The sequence below is a fragment of the Orbicella franksi genome, chromosome 6, assembly GCF_964199315.1.
Source record: "Orbicella franksi chromosome 6, jaOrbFran1.1, whole genome shotgun sequence".
NCBI lineage: Eukaryota > Metazoa > Cnidaria > Anthozoa > Scleractinia > Merulinidae > Orbicella > Orbicella franksi.
The window spans coordinates 24,824,648-24,839,524 of NC_138150.1; the positions used below are offsets into that span (position 1 = coordinate 24,824,648).

Genomic DNA, 14,877 nt, shown 5'->3' on the forward strand with positions numbered 1-14,877 from the left:
TCACCGTTCATGCGCAACATTTCCTTGTAAGCGGCAGTGTCCTACACTCGCAATTCTCCCACCAATTTCATCATCCCGCCTTCGTTTCTCCTTTTGATCCATTCCCTTGTCCGTCCTCTCTTCCACCAACTCTCTCCAGATTCATCTTCCGTACATTCCTCCAACAAATCGATTACCAGTAAACAAGCTGCCGCACTCTTTCGTCACGAAAAATTCATACTTTTACAAGTTTGTCACCGCGACGTCATTTTAGTGTTCACATTTTTGCGCAGAAAGAGCCTGGAACTAGCTGCTCGTGTGACTTTGCTCGCGCGACTGCTGGTGAACTATCGTCAACTATCACGAACTTCTTTGGCCGTTTGACCATGTAAATGACAGTTGGTGATAGTTGATGATAGTTAGGAGAGAATCAACTATCATCAGCTATCATGCGCCGTTTGACCAGGGCTTAACGTTTTTGATGCCGCGAGTTTGTTTCAAACCAATCACGCGGTACATTGAAATGCATCACGCGAGGACATTTTTCCTGTGCGGCGTCATGACTTTTTCGTATTACGTGATTTTCATTCACAACGTGTTTATCTTCATGAGGAAAGCTTATCGTGACGAATGCGTCTAAAAAACCCGCTCCAAATTTGTCCTGATCATATTTTATCTTCAGCTGATAAACAGCGGCCATGCTGACAGATCCATGGCAGACAAAAAGCGCGGTAAGCTTTACTTTCCTACTCTAGTTTGTTTTTTTGTTGATTTTTTTAAATTAATAAGTTATACACACACGTTAAGTATCATTTGAAGGCGTCAAGTATCATTTCTCGCTAACTCGAGACAGAAAATTCTCCTAGTCAAATAAAGTGCTCGAAGGAAAAGCGCGTTACCTTTGTAACCTTGGGCGTGGCAAAAGACCGAACGCAGAGAAAGCTGTAACGCTTCAAGAACAGGAAATGTAGTAGTGGGCTAACAAACTCAAGAAACTTTGCTGCGCGGCAGACAAGAGCGCCACAGCATGGCTGTTGAAGATTTCGGGCTGAGTCGGGATGACAATGGCCTTGAGTTTGTAGCTTTTCGTGGGAACCCGACTAAAACTCGTGGAGGAAGTCTGCACACCAAGCGAAGACAACAACTGCCAGAAATGTTCGCTATCGGCGACGACACATACCCTGTGGCTTTTTATAAATAAAAAGTAATTAAGAAGCCAACAGGTTCATTTTACCTTGCACCGATGCAAAATTCCCAAACAAGTGTTTGGTTCAAGCGTCAAAACCTTAGTGAGAATGGAACTGACAAAATAATGAAGACAGTGGTTAAAGACCAACCACTGAAAAATTCTTCAAAGCGATTGACAAACCAGAGCGCAAGATAACCACTGGTGAAGAGGTTGAGCGCTTGACGATCATACATGTCACTGGTCATATGCACATGAGCAGTCTTTGGATGACCACGACGAAGGTAATGAGGACCGAGCAACGACAAATCTCTCACATCATCACTGAGCAACTCGGCCAACGCCAAGAATAGCCCTTTCACGGTTAATTTTTCTCATTTGCATTACAATGTAATCCAACGTGGATGCGAGGTAATTTCGGGCTAAAACTACAAAATAGCCCAAAATTGCCTCACATACATGCTAGATTTTATTGTAATGCAAATGAGTAAAGGTAACTGTGAAAAGGGCGATTCAAGCAGCTTTCCTCTTTCTCAACAGAATCTCAATGCAGCTCTCTGACTTCCAGCTTCACCGAGGCCGACCAGGTACAGCTTCGACCTGAATAAACGCTCGGTAACAACGCCAGCAGTTTCCAGCACAGGCTCCTCACAACGAATCAGTTTGACAACTGCAGTGTGGTATTTCACGCTGGTCCAAGTGGCTGCAGCTCTCCACTGATCGGTTCAAACTCGCAGTCTGAATAACGCTGAACATGTATTCGTGCATTTGTTGTTGATCATAGCGTCTTTCCTGTGACGTTGACTGAATTTTACTTGGTTATCCCCGAAAGTTAGTAATATCTTGTGTTCTGACTGGCTCACTCTTTATCAGGCTTCACGCCGAGGTGAAATTAAAAGGGGCAACGCAGCTACATGTCGCTGCTCCATCTGGGGCATTGTTACAGAACACTGTCCTCTGCCAATTTCGTCGATGTTAAGACAATTTGTGGTGCAAGCTGATAGGTCACTTCATTGAGTTCATTCTGTTGAACTTCTCACGAAATAGGAAAACCCAATTATTGTTGAAATTTGGGCAACGGAAAGCTAATTAAAAAATCCGCCCATGAATTCCTAATACTTCATTGTTACCTCGAGAAAGACGACATCAAGCCGAACAATTATCCCGTCTTCTCTAGAATATGAATAGAGTGACGTTGCCAACCGAGAAAAAATAATTTGTGAGCGAGGGAAAGGATAAAGAAAACGAAAACAACCATAAATGGCATAGAGCCATCGAGCTGCTCCAGCAATCCTACAGCAGACAAATTCGGAAAAACCTTTGCTTTCTGCAAGATTTGCCTTGTTTCGTTGGCTGGGAACACCGTCATCGGAATAATTATTGTCTGCAAGACGAAAACCATGAGAAAACCAATCAACTATTTAATCGTAAACATGGCCATGTCTGATCTGCTCTTTCTGATTTTTGTGACTCCTCCCGAGATGCAACTGCGCTATCTGAAGAGTATTCACTCACGTGTCCAGCAGCCATGCAAATTTATTGGAACAAAAGAAAGTGTTCACATAACAAAAGAGTTAAACTCCCACAGGATTGGTTTGGTACGCCAACATGGCCGCCGTTTCATTGTTTTGGAACACCAATATAGCTGCCATGACGTCATGTGCATACGCTCCATAGACTCGTGGCTGATCGGTGGTTCTCTTGGCCAGGCCTTTTATGTAAGCTGGTTTACTTCTTATCAACCTTCTCCACTGTTGCACCTATTCAAAGCCTAATTCTGATAGCAGTGGATCGATTTGGAGCTGTGGTATATCCTCTCTGTTCCCCACTCATCAGTTCAAAGCTGTGCCCGTTCTTCATTCTAGCCGCTTGGATCGTTGGGATGACTGTTGCGTCCCCAGGGCTCGTCACCGTCAAAGTTGTTAAATACCCAGGAGGGTTGGCGTGTACACTGTATTTGAATGAAGTCTTTGGAGAGTCCTCATTCTTTAAGATTTACTTCGGGACCAGTTTAGTTATTCGTATTTATCCCGTTGGTGCGGATAGCCACACTTTACATTATCATCTGTTTAAAGCTCAAGTCATGAAAGAGTCCAGGCGAGCAATCGCTCAACGCTGGACAACAACGCCAGAAAGGGAAAGAAACGTGTTAAAGATAGCCATTGCATTGTGTTAGGGTTTGCAGTATACTGGCTGTCCTTCTCTATTTACTCGTTTCTCGGCCACTTGGCATCGGACATATGGTCTTTGGTTTCTTATTCTGGTCCAGGGGAAAATGGTTCTCGGATGAATGACTGGATACGGAATCACATAATCTCTATATTGTTTTATTCGATCTATAAGGGAGATCCATAATTCTTAAGAAACCTCATGAAATTGCATGGAAAATATAATTCTCAAAATTCAACCGGTTACAAAAACAAATTACAGGTCAGCACCAAGTAAGTCAAGTAACAGTCAAGTAACAGGTCAGCGAAACCAGTCAGCATATCGAGCAGTAAAACACTACAGGTTAGCGATGCTCAACGTCAGGTACAAAAAACGCTTTATGACCTTTGTCTCTGATTTCGTGGTTCTTAAAACGTGTCATTCTAACTCGAACATCAACTTACTTAGCGATTACGCCATCGACTGTCAATCACGCGGCTAATTAAGTAATCAAATGTCATTGAACGAAATTGATATAAATCAACGAAACAATTCTTTGTTGCCCTTTTTATGACTCGAGCAAGGTGTGCCATCAATCCTTGTATTTGTTTCGTTTTTAGTTCAAAGTATCGTGAAGGACTTCAGACTCTCCTTGGATAAATATGGTTTTTTTTGAGCAGCAGAGGAACTGGTGATACTCAGTTGAGGGTCTCAATGGGGTTAAACCATTAGCCGTAAAAGGTCCAAAAACTTGACCGTTAGGCACTAAAAAGGCTTAGAACTCAACCGTTAGCCGTAAAACAAAAAGAAAACCGTTAACCGTAAGAAAAAAGAAAAAAAAATGGCGCAAATTAAAGGTCTCAAATGTCTTGTAAAGAACTCCATTTGCGCATCGTGATGTACTGTCTTTCGAGTGTTGTGCAATATTGCGAACTACAATTTACTGTGGACGGTAGCAGATAAGTTGTTTATTTAAAGTGTCAAGTTAGTGTTAATGGCATCTAAAAATCTTGCATACATGTCTTCATGAAATGTGTACGACTTTTCGTACGAACAGAAAGCTGTAGTTTGGCTGCGTGTTGTGCACCCTCTTCTCTTCGACCAAAACCAACGCTGCTTTCTGCTGAATAAATCAAAGGGGGAAATGTGTTCTTTTCACTTCACTGGTCTAGATTTCTGTGCGCAGAATATGTAACATAAACCCAACGAAAGTGTTTGCATAGGAAAAGAGTTCAACTCCCACAGGATTACTTTGGTTCGCCAACGTGTCCTCCGTTTTATTGTTTCGGAAGTAAAAATGATCAATAGCTGTTTCCCCAAAGCCAAGGCGATTGACGTCGTGCTCGTAGACGGAATAATTGTCCAAGTTTTGGTAATAAATGCATGTCGTCTCGCATACCGACGGAACGGCCAACGTTTGTGTTGATTTACACGGTCGAGAATCGTGGGTTTCCGGTCAGTATAAAATAAGGACTGCGGACTGCGGACTGCGGACTGCGGATTGCGGACTGTGGACTACGGAGCAGTCTTAACTAACATCACGTAACACATGTGTAAACGAGAACAAACCCTCTCGTATACACGTGCTTTGCGATGAATTCATTTGTTTTCACCCGTACTGGAGGGAGGCCAATTTCACGTTTACCTAACAGCTCTGGCACAAAATGCTGTTCCCACAATTTTTGCTTTTTTAAACTACCAGATCTACCAATACTCGAACGCACTCTTTAATCTACGATTACTACTAGTAGAGCGGTGATAACGAGCTCAGGGAGGCCAGTCAAGGTGTGAACACGTTATGATGTTTAAGAGGGCGTAAAATGGTAAGCCTCATCAAAAATGTGAAAAGAAGCATTACAATCATTACTTCAAAAGAACAACAAGAACAACATGTTTATAACGCCTAACCACACACAGGCAAATATTATTTCTTGTTTTATTTCTTAGAGATTAAAAGTTCCAAATTTCTAAGTCCCGGATTACAGGACTGATATGTAGTTGTGGACCAGATAAATTTCTTTTTTTGTCAACCGAGAATGTTCCCTATGCTTTTCATGATTTTGCCATGCTTCACACCAATGGAAATTGTATTATATTCCAGTTAATTATTGTATTATAATGTAAAAGAATCCGCACTGGCATAGGTTAAGCTGGTGTCATCTGCATACATCTGCAATAGGTTGTGCAAAATGTAAACAATTTGACAGGTCATTGATATCCAATAAAAACAATAAACCATTCGTGACAGGGACCACGTAGTCCATAGTATTGTAATTTCGCCAACAATATATCATGGTTAACAGTATCAAACGCTTTTTTTAAGTCTGAGAAAACAACGGTACTGACGTGACCAAGATCAATAATCATTGTCCAACTGTCTGTAGCCTCAAGCAAAGCGGTTACAGTAGAATGTTAGGAACGAAAACCAGATTGGTAACGGGAAGGGAATATGATTTTTGATTAGATAATGATAAAGTTGGTCATAAACGACCCGTTCGAATACTTTCGCCACGGTTGGGATTACCGAGCTGGCGGACATACTCCCAGCTGGAGTATGGCCGCCATCTCATCGCCAGCGATGAATTTTTATTAGCTTTGCAAGACAGTATTAAGGGTGAGAGAGTTAATCCCTCTCAATTAATTTGTGGGTGCTTTCAATTCGACCAAAAATTCTTGTTTGCATTTCCAGAAATTTCCAGTGGCGAATGGAGCAACATGTTTTAGAATTTCTCGAGAAGAGGAAAGCCTCACGAGGTGTACCGAAATATTAATTTTGCAAAAGTTCTAACCAAAAATTTCTATCTCGTGTGATATTCCTCGCGGAAAGTCCGGAATTTTCGAATGAATTTGGTTTCGCACCATTTTTTCCTGTTTTGAGAGTTTTGGAGTTTTTGGTTGAATGGACGTCTCCCTGTGCCTTCCCTACATGGCTGCATTTCCAAAAATAAAAACAGGAAACTTAGTGAAATGTTAATCTATTTAATGGAAAACCAAGAAAACATAACGACGTCCTTAGCTGAACAAGAATACCTGTCAAAAACCACACGACGATAAAACAATGAGAAATCTATTTTTAGGTTCTTTCGCGGATCATATGAATGGTTTGAACTCAACGGTATCAGAGTTAGGCAGATCTGCATCTGGTGAAAAAAGAAACTAACAGTTTTCTCCTTATCTTGTTCATGTAATATTGTTTAGTTTCACGAGATATTGAGACATCCTACCACCTCTCAGACCACCGCCTGCTTGTCCATGGCCGGATAGAGTTTAAATTTACAATACTCACCCCAAGTGTCAGAGAATTGTTGACTTTCATCGTGAAAACATAACTCGAGAAACATGCACGAGAAACATAACTCGACAAAATTCGAGACGTTTTACAATTACAACTTGCTTAAAATTTAAGAGAACAAAATGTCATAGAAAGTTAAAGGAGTACATATTATTTTCCTTGAATCGGTAGACATGAAATTTACGTGGACGCGACAGCGTCAATTTTACCCAAATCTCGCTCAGATTTCGGCCTTGCCGAGATCAAATTTTGCTTTCGAAAAAAAGAAGACTAACAGTGTGACGAAACCGCGCCACAAAGGTGGGCTCTCTCTAACAAAAAAAACTAAGCGTAAACGAACCCGAGAAAACACGCAACAACTACCTAAGTCTACAAGCATTTATTATAACAATTACACTAAAATAACATTATACTTTAAATAGGGTAACTAACAATAATACAATAAGCTAAATAATTAACCTTAATTTATTTACAAGAATATAATAAACAAGCTAAATACTTCAGTACACTTAATCTATTTACAAGAATATTCCTTAAAAAAAAAGGCGTTTCCGTAGTTCAGTTCAGTTCACCTTGCGTCTGAAGTCCTTGTCCATGAACTTGACCCCAACAACGTTCCACCAACACATGACACACACAACGAACCAATTCAAACTCCCGTTTATTACTCCCACCTTTCAACTTACTTCTTTCCCTTACGTCTTCACTCAGTCCGGTATATTTCAACTTGACTTCTCCGATTTACTCCAGCTGTCCGGTTTACAACGACAGACTTCGACAGAACTTTACGCTTGTCCTTCGGTGGCTTCGACAGAACTTTACGCTTGTCCTTCGATTGCTTCGACCAGCTATTTAGCACTCACGTTCCCCGGCAAATGGCTCTTTGTCGTGAATTTAGGAATGGTTTACTGATGGCTTCTCAGTAATGAAAATGTGCTTCCGGACGTGTTCCTGCCACTTTCTAGCCTCGCTCGTAACTACACTTCAACCTGCTTCTTCTACACACAGAAAAACCTCTCAACACGTATCACCCCAAAAACCCTAAATATGTAAACGCAAGGTGTTACAATCAAAGAAAGGAAAAGAAAACTATTGGTCAAGGACCAACCACAAAAGCACCGAACAGAACTGGTTACACAATGAAAGAATACAAATCACATAATCGAGTGCCACGGAATAAACACGATTCCAAACAAGCCGTTCCCATGGGATGTAATTAGGCATTCCATGACACCTACACCAAAACTATTGTTACGGAATAAATATGATTCTAAACGTGCTGTTCCTATGGGATGTAATTAAGCATTCCGTGACAAACAGAAAGACCTGGCTTGAAATAACTAAGAGGATATTTGAGGTTAAACATGCCATGAGATCGTGACTTGCTTTAATGCTGTTGCTTATTCCAAGAAATACAGACAAAACGTAAAAACTGACAAAAGTTCAAATGAGGTCTGACAACTATTGCAGACAAAAGGCTTTTCCAAGAATTGATGGCTTTGTTTTGCAAAGGAAACACACTGATAATTTTACAAAGTTTCAGTTTTTTAATGTAAAGCTAAGTTTATTCCACTGAATCCGAATGCTATGCTTACTTGCTTGGTAAATCGATTTGGAAAAAGTTTAATTTTACATTCAAGTGATAAATATTACCTGTGCAGTCAACTGTAAAACATACGTTTAGATAACGGGCGCAGTTCAGACCCAAAGTGTGCTTGATATTAGTTCTATATCAGGGAACTTTTCAAGCTTTATGTAATTCCTCTAATACAAAAACTTCTATTAAATGTTTTCAAACATCAAAGTATTTGAAGCCTCGTAAATGTTCGTTCGTTACTCACTTCTTGTATCGTTTATTAGCGCTGGCCTTCGAATGAAGAAACAGATGGCGATCCAGCTACTACTGCTGCTCCAGTAACGGTAGCAGCCGCATTGATAAGGAGATTTAAAAGAGCTGCAGAAGTCTGTGCTGAATATTTCTTTCCCATCTTTAGATAAGTGGCAAAGGTTTCGCAGTTGTTTGTGATCAGATCGTACCCTGGCCAATAGCTACGTTGTTCTGTTGCCTCGTTCACCATCTTCATAGTTTCTGCCACCGGCAGACAATTTTCGTGAAGAACGCGAGAAAGTTGGCGACCTCCAGCGACGAATTCAAGGATGGGGCGCCCCTTCGGCTTGGCATCGGCCTTGCTATCTCCATGGAAGTCGATCACCTCCAATTTTTCCTTGTGTCGAAAATGCCATGGTGAAAGTATATTCCATCATTGTGATACATTAACGGGAGAAGTGACGGATTAAGATCAACAACGTTTCCCTTCACAGCAATTTGATCACCAGTCTTCAAATCACTCAGCTGGACGTCGTCAATTCTGGCCATATTTCGCTTTTTTAGAATCAGTTATGATGCGTGTTCGTCAACCGACGGAGGCGAACGATAAGAGTTAGCCAGCTGTGGCGAAGTTTGAATATTTAATTATCTCAGCCGTGGAAAACTACAGTAAGGGGTGGACCGTTTGACTTTTGAAGGGATGTGTGAATGTGTGAATGATTTGGTACAGGCACGAACTTTTTTTTAAACCCTTTCTTGTATTAGGAATTTTTCTCGGGACGTGTGAATTAATAGTATTTTTTCTCCGTGTAACATGATTTTTTTTCGGCAAACTGAACGTACGAGAATTTTTTTTCTGCAGTGGTCGTGTGCATGAATTTTTTGGTACAAGTAAAACTATGCTTGCAGGATACTTTTTTCAAAATCGCTCACCTCCTCCCAAAAAAGTCAAAAGCTCCGCCCATTCCCTTGGGGAGCAGAGATGACGCAGTGATGAGAGGGCTCGCCTCCCACCAGTGTGGCCCGGGTTATAGATTCCGGCCCGACGCCACATGTGGGTTGAGTTTGTTGTTGGGTCTCCCCTTGCTCCGAGAGTTTTTCTCCGGTTTTCCACCCTCTACAAAAACCAACACTCCAAATTCCAATTCGATCAGGATTAAAGACCCGTATGAAAACCAGTTAACGCTGATGTGGCTTCCTCTCCAGATATTGTAATTGTTTTATACCGTTGCTGCTCCTGCAGTACGAGCGGCAGTCAAAACCGAGCTGTCCTTAGCCGTCCTACCGAAACGGCCCGAAACAACACAATCATAGTCTCTCTCTATGCATTTAACAGAAAATGAAGGGAATGCTAAAGCTGGTTTGGCCTCTATCAATGTTTAAATCGCTAATTCTGGGTTTGATTTGACGAGGAACAGCATATTTTGTTTAAAATGACACAACTATTACCCTACCTGGCGACAGCGATCGAGGAGCGGGTTGCCGAACTTGGACAGCTAGCCTACTTTTGGCCCCAGATCAAAAGCCCGTTGACACAAAGTGTTTCATATTTTTCACTTTTAACAATACCTGAAATGTTTTTTTTTCAGTTATAAATCCCTTTTATTTTCGTGAATATTTAATATGCCGTCTCTAGTGAGAAAAATTGCCCGACTTCAATGCCTTTCCTGTTAATATACATGTAACGTCAGGACAGTAAAGTTTTTCCCGCCTGCTTAATCCTGATTGATCAATTCTAATATAAGGCGCACCGACCGTATGCAAGGCTAGCTGCCTTAGCTATCAAGATTTATGGCGTGGGCAATTATCTTCCATCTCCCGCTTACTGGCGATCTAGTATTTAACCCAAACAGGACGGCTTGTTTCTGTTTCTCCACTTCCTCCTCAGGTCACTCAAACACGAAACAGATGCGATTAATTCTTCATAGCTACTTGTTCAGTTTACCGTAGCTATTTATTTTAGTTCGGTGATTCTAAACATTGATCAGAACTTGAACACTGAACCTAAAGTAAAGAAAACGTTCATTAACCTGAGAAAAAAAAGCGGTTTTTGAAATGCAATCATTGCCGTAGAAAAAGCATGTCTGGCCATCTCTAGTCGCCAAGTTTTCTTATCTATAATGTTCATTAGCTTAAGCAAGAGAGCATGAAAGGTGGGAGAGTTACTCCTCTATACAGGCTTTATTCCCAAAGTAATCTCTCAAGTTATTTTTAGACATGGTATCCAGATCGTTCGTGGATAGTGTTCCCACTCGCGTTGCGTGGATGTTTTCGTGTAGGATGCTGTCCAAGTGAGCGAAACCCGGGTCAAAGGATTCGCTCTCTCTAGATATTCCTGGGATTTCTGAAACTGGGAGTGATAAAAATAACTTGAGAGAGATTACCTTGCAAAAAACGCCTATATGACGAATAAACTCTTATACCCTTCACGCTCTCTTGGCCTAGGCAAATATCTTCTATTTAGTCAATTATAAGTCATCGTTGTACCAAGATCTTAACGAACAAAGACTTTCCAGAAATCACCAGAAGACAGGTTAGGCTGGGTTATTTGTTCAAAGCGATGTTTTGAACTTGGCTAGGTTGAGGAAAGTGCCTTACAATGACAAATCCTACCAATTACCCAGTTTTGCCGAGTTTTATAATTACTAAGTGCGCCGTATCGAGCAATACACCCCTCAGCTAATAACGAAGCGCGCGAGTGACGTCATAGCTCAGACAAACTCAGACAAACAGAACGAAATGGTGGACTATTTGACGCTTTTTCAAACGCGTGAGTAAGTGTTCCTAAAACAATTTTTAAAACGAAAATTTGGCGTTCATTTTCCTCCTGTTTCTCTCAGAAAACGCCTATGTTGTCCGACTCTCGTGGGAATCCAATAATTTACAATCTATATTTAGACTTCGCTCGCTTCGTTATTACATCGTACGTATTGGTTTTACTATTTGTCTTTTTAGTTAAATGAGACATTTTTAGTATCGTTTAACATCGCTCATTTAGAACTGAAAAAATGTTTAATCGTCCTTGGCTTTTAAAGATGAGAAAGTATCATAAATCATAAAATATGCCAACGGAGATCTCGTGTGCTTTGTTACGCCACCTGTCAGTCTGTATGTTCTTCTTTATTAGGATCTTCTACTCTTGTAGTTTAGTGGGATAGCTGTAAAATGTAATCCGGACTCAAGTCCTCAAGTCCTCAAGTCATAACACTTATTGTACAAGTTGTCTTGTAGTGTGGTAGTATAACTGTTAAACGAATGTTGCACATAGCAACACCTTTCGTGCAACTTAACTTAAAATAATAACCTGTGTGATGCTCATTAGGGGAGATATTTCCACCGTCGCGCTTATATTTTGTGCGCGTCAAGGGGCGTGAATTTGAATGGTTTTACGTGCGCAAAATAAACTGAAGCAGATGTATAAACGGCTTGCGTCAGCAAAACAAATTGAATTGGACTCAATAGCTATTTTGGAAACAGATATCACCTGCTGATCCAGGACAGGACGTAAAATAAGAAAAGCAACATTTTTGCGAGGGCCGTTTGGTGTACTGAAACACAAATATAAATTATGAAGGCGCTAGCACATGTCCCGCTGCCTGGCAAATGACCGAACAAAAATGATCCCTGTTATAACCCGAATCAGTAATATTTCTGTAACATAATTTTATTGGAGTGCTGCTATTCTTCTGTAATTAGTACCGTAATTTATTCAAAAAGCCAACTTTTTTATCTTCCAGGAGAAACATCGTCTTTTTTCTACAAGGTCAACTTTTGATAAAAGGACAACTAAATCAGTTACGTATAACATACTTTTTGTTCATATTTAATTATATGAAGCTTAACGCGGAAGCTTAACGAAGTTCTGGATAAAAGCTAACATTATATTTTACACTCAAGGCTGCGAAATGTAAATTTAGATCTCTACCTGTCGTAGGAGCTTGTCAGAAAGCAAGCCTGAAGAAAACTGTCAATTAAGAATAAAAGTTGGTTGAAGACTGTTACCTGTAACTGTTTTAAAATTAAATTTATGGTAAACTACTTCAGAATTGTCATTTACTTTGTAAAAAGTTCTAGTTGTATTAAAATCTTTCAAAAGAAGTTGAGGCGGATTAAGGGAGCGATGGACCTAAATGTCGAAAAACTGTCGGCCCTTTTTAAGAAGGCGGCTTTAGCAGAGCTTTCAAGATAGCTTCGCTAAAGCTAGAAATTATCGATTCTGTCCGCTGAAATGTTGCGACTAACAACTCCAACAGTGCTGTTATGATTACGCGAAAGATTGTTTATAAACGTTCAATTAAATCCAATGACTGCTTATAAAGAGAAAGTTCACAAATAAGGCAAATAAGAACAATTTTCATATGTTATTTCGGCATGTACATAAGCTTGGATAACTACAGTTTACCGGTTGTAATTAATCTGTCTCAACGAACAAAGACTTTCCAGAAATCACCAGAGGACAAGCCAACGCAATAATTTTCACATTCCCGTCTTGAGTCACCTGGACTCAGCAGCCAGTGACACAAGACTGGTACATAAGGAACATGATCAAAAACTCTTTTTTCACTGGAAACGCGAGCAAGGCCTCATTTACCAACTCCCCTCAATGCCCACTGACTGCAAACTTCTGAAAATCTGGAGTTGTCATTTTCCATTCTAACAAACGAGCCACATATACATGCACGACAAAATTTCCAATCGCAAAACTTAATCTAACTTAAATTTGTTATTTTGTATGTATTGAAGGTTGCATAAATACGTTTGTCCAGTTATAGCTAATGGGTTTACCAAGGTCTTAACGAACAAAGACTTTCCAGAAATCTCCAGAAGACATTCCAACGTACAAGTCATAACATTAGCATCTTGAGCCACCTGGAGTCAGCAGCCAGTGATATAAACGTTGGTTTATTTAGAGTTTTTAGCAAATCCCTCTAGTATGAAGATTTAATTTGCCCATAAAACAATTTTGTTTTGTTTTATTTTATTGTTAAGCTAAACATCGTTTATTGGATTTTCGATCGGATTTTGATTTGCTAACGATGGTGTTACTTCCCGTGTTTATAGACGTTCTAGGGAAGCTGATAACTGTCTAAAAGGTCCTTAAGGTCCTTCAGTTATTTAACTTCTTCCATGTAAATAAGAACCTGCACTGAGATTTTTGTGAAACTTTGCCTACTAATTGTTTATATTACAGGAACTTAAATTTTGAAATAAAAATGAGGGGTCCCCATGTTCGTTTAGGAGCAACAGCACCTCGTTTATACCCATATAAATCCTTATAATAGCACCATGATTGTAGTCACGATTGCTTGCTAAATTCACGTTTCCTACGATTGCTTTTTGTTCTACACTGAGAATTGGTCCATATTTATTTTACATAGAGAAATTTATTACTCAATTCAAAACAACAGAAAAAAAAATGATAGGTTACCATACTCGTTTGCGAGAAATGACGATTTACCTCTATGGCGAGGTCCAGCTGTAAAGAAAAAGCCGTCATTTTTTAATGCGCGCGCGCTAATCACGCGTGAAATTATACGCAGTAGGGATGGATGTGCAATGCAATACTGGGGAATAACCTTAAGCTCACAAATGCGTCGTTGTGCATTGTTGCCATCTGGATGAAGGTTAAACGACTTGCAACTTTTATATCCGATGCATTTAAGCTGACATTCAAACACGTCAAGAACAGTAACCGTGTCCACGGCATGACCAAGTAAGGCATGGTCTAAAAGGGGAGAGGAAATAAAAAATGTATTGAATGCGAACTAAAAAGACTGAATAGAAGGAAAGAGGAGCGTCTTAATTTACAGGTGTCTCCTTACCAACTTGAGTTTCAAAAACGTTTCCACAAAAGTTTGTGTTTGCCGCCACACATAAGAATCCCAGGAGAATATTGAGAGCTGCAATGATCAACTGAGTCAGGCAAGAGTCAGCCATCGAGATGTTGTGGTGAAAACTTCGTCTGGAAACTATGATTGACACATAAATCTGCACCACTGCTTTGTAAATCTAGATCTGAGCCGTTTTATGCCTAGTCGTGCACGGTCTATTTGTCTTTGATATTAGACATTTAATTTTGTTACGCTTGAAATGCTTTCAGGCCGCTTCCATTAACTTCTTCATGTTTATATTCATATCATAAAACTTGTGACTTATGTTTGGCTAATGAGAGCATTTCAGTATCACCACCTAATTAAACTAATATTGCTTCTAAGAATTTGAAGCTACATTAAAAAAAATCTTCAGTTATGAATTTTCTTAGCTTGAAAGTGTGCTGGTACTGCAATGAGAAATCACTCATTATAAAATTAACAGGAAAAGACATAAACGAAAATACACTGTAGTACTTGAGTCTCAAAACATTCACGTTTTTCGCCGTTAATTGACGTTTTCTCGCCGTGGCTTGGTTTGTCGTGCAGGTGGTTTCCTCTTTCATTAAAGACT

General features: G+C 40.1%; 2 protein-coding genes across 2 annotated transcripts in view; both read right to left on the reverse strand.

Moving 5' to 3' along the window:
- The window catches only part of LOC145490693 (uncharacterized), a 94,765-nt gene that overhangs the window by 35,737 nt on the left and 44,151 nt on the right, over positions 1–14,877 (reverse strand). The gene's annotated exons all lie outside the window — the stretch shown is intronic.
- On the reverse strand, positions 10,596–14,406 carry LOC145489404 (uncharacterized). Its single transcript, XM_081468373.1, has 3 exons — positions 14,256–14,406; positions 13,970–14,158; positions 10,596–10,783 (listed from the first exon to the last, which is right to left on the reverse strand). Exons 1-3 carry the CDS (start codon positions 14,368–14,370, stop codon positions 10,596–10,598), a joined length of 492 nt encoding a protein of 163 aa, XP_081324499.1. The 5' UTR covers positions 14,371–14,406.

Coding starts and splice junctions, on each gene's coding strand:
- LOC145489404 (XM_081468373.1), bottom strand. CDS start 14,370: ATGGCTGACTCTTGCCTGACTCAGTTGATCATTGCAGCTCTCAATATT. Junction 14,159..14,255: donor CGTTTTTGAAACTCAAGTTG/GTAAGGAGACAC, acceptor CTCCCCTTTTAG/ACCATGCCTTACTTGGTCAT. Junction 10,784..13,969: donor TGCACATCCATCCCTACTGC/GTATAATTTCAC, acceptor TATCACTCCCAG/TTTCAGAAATCCCAGGAATA.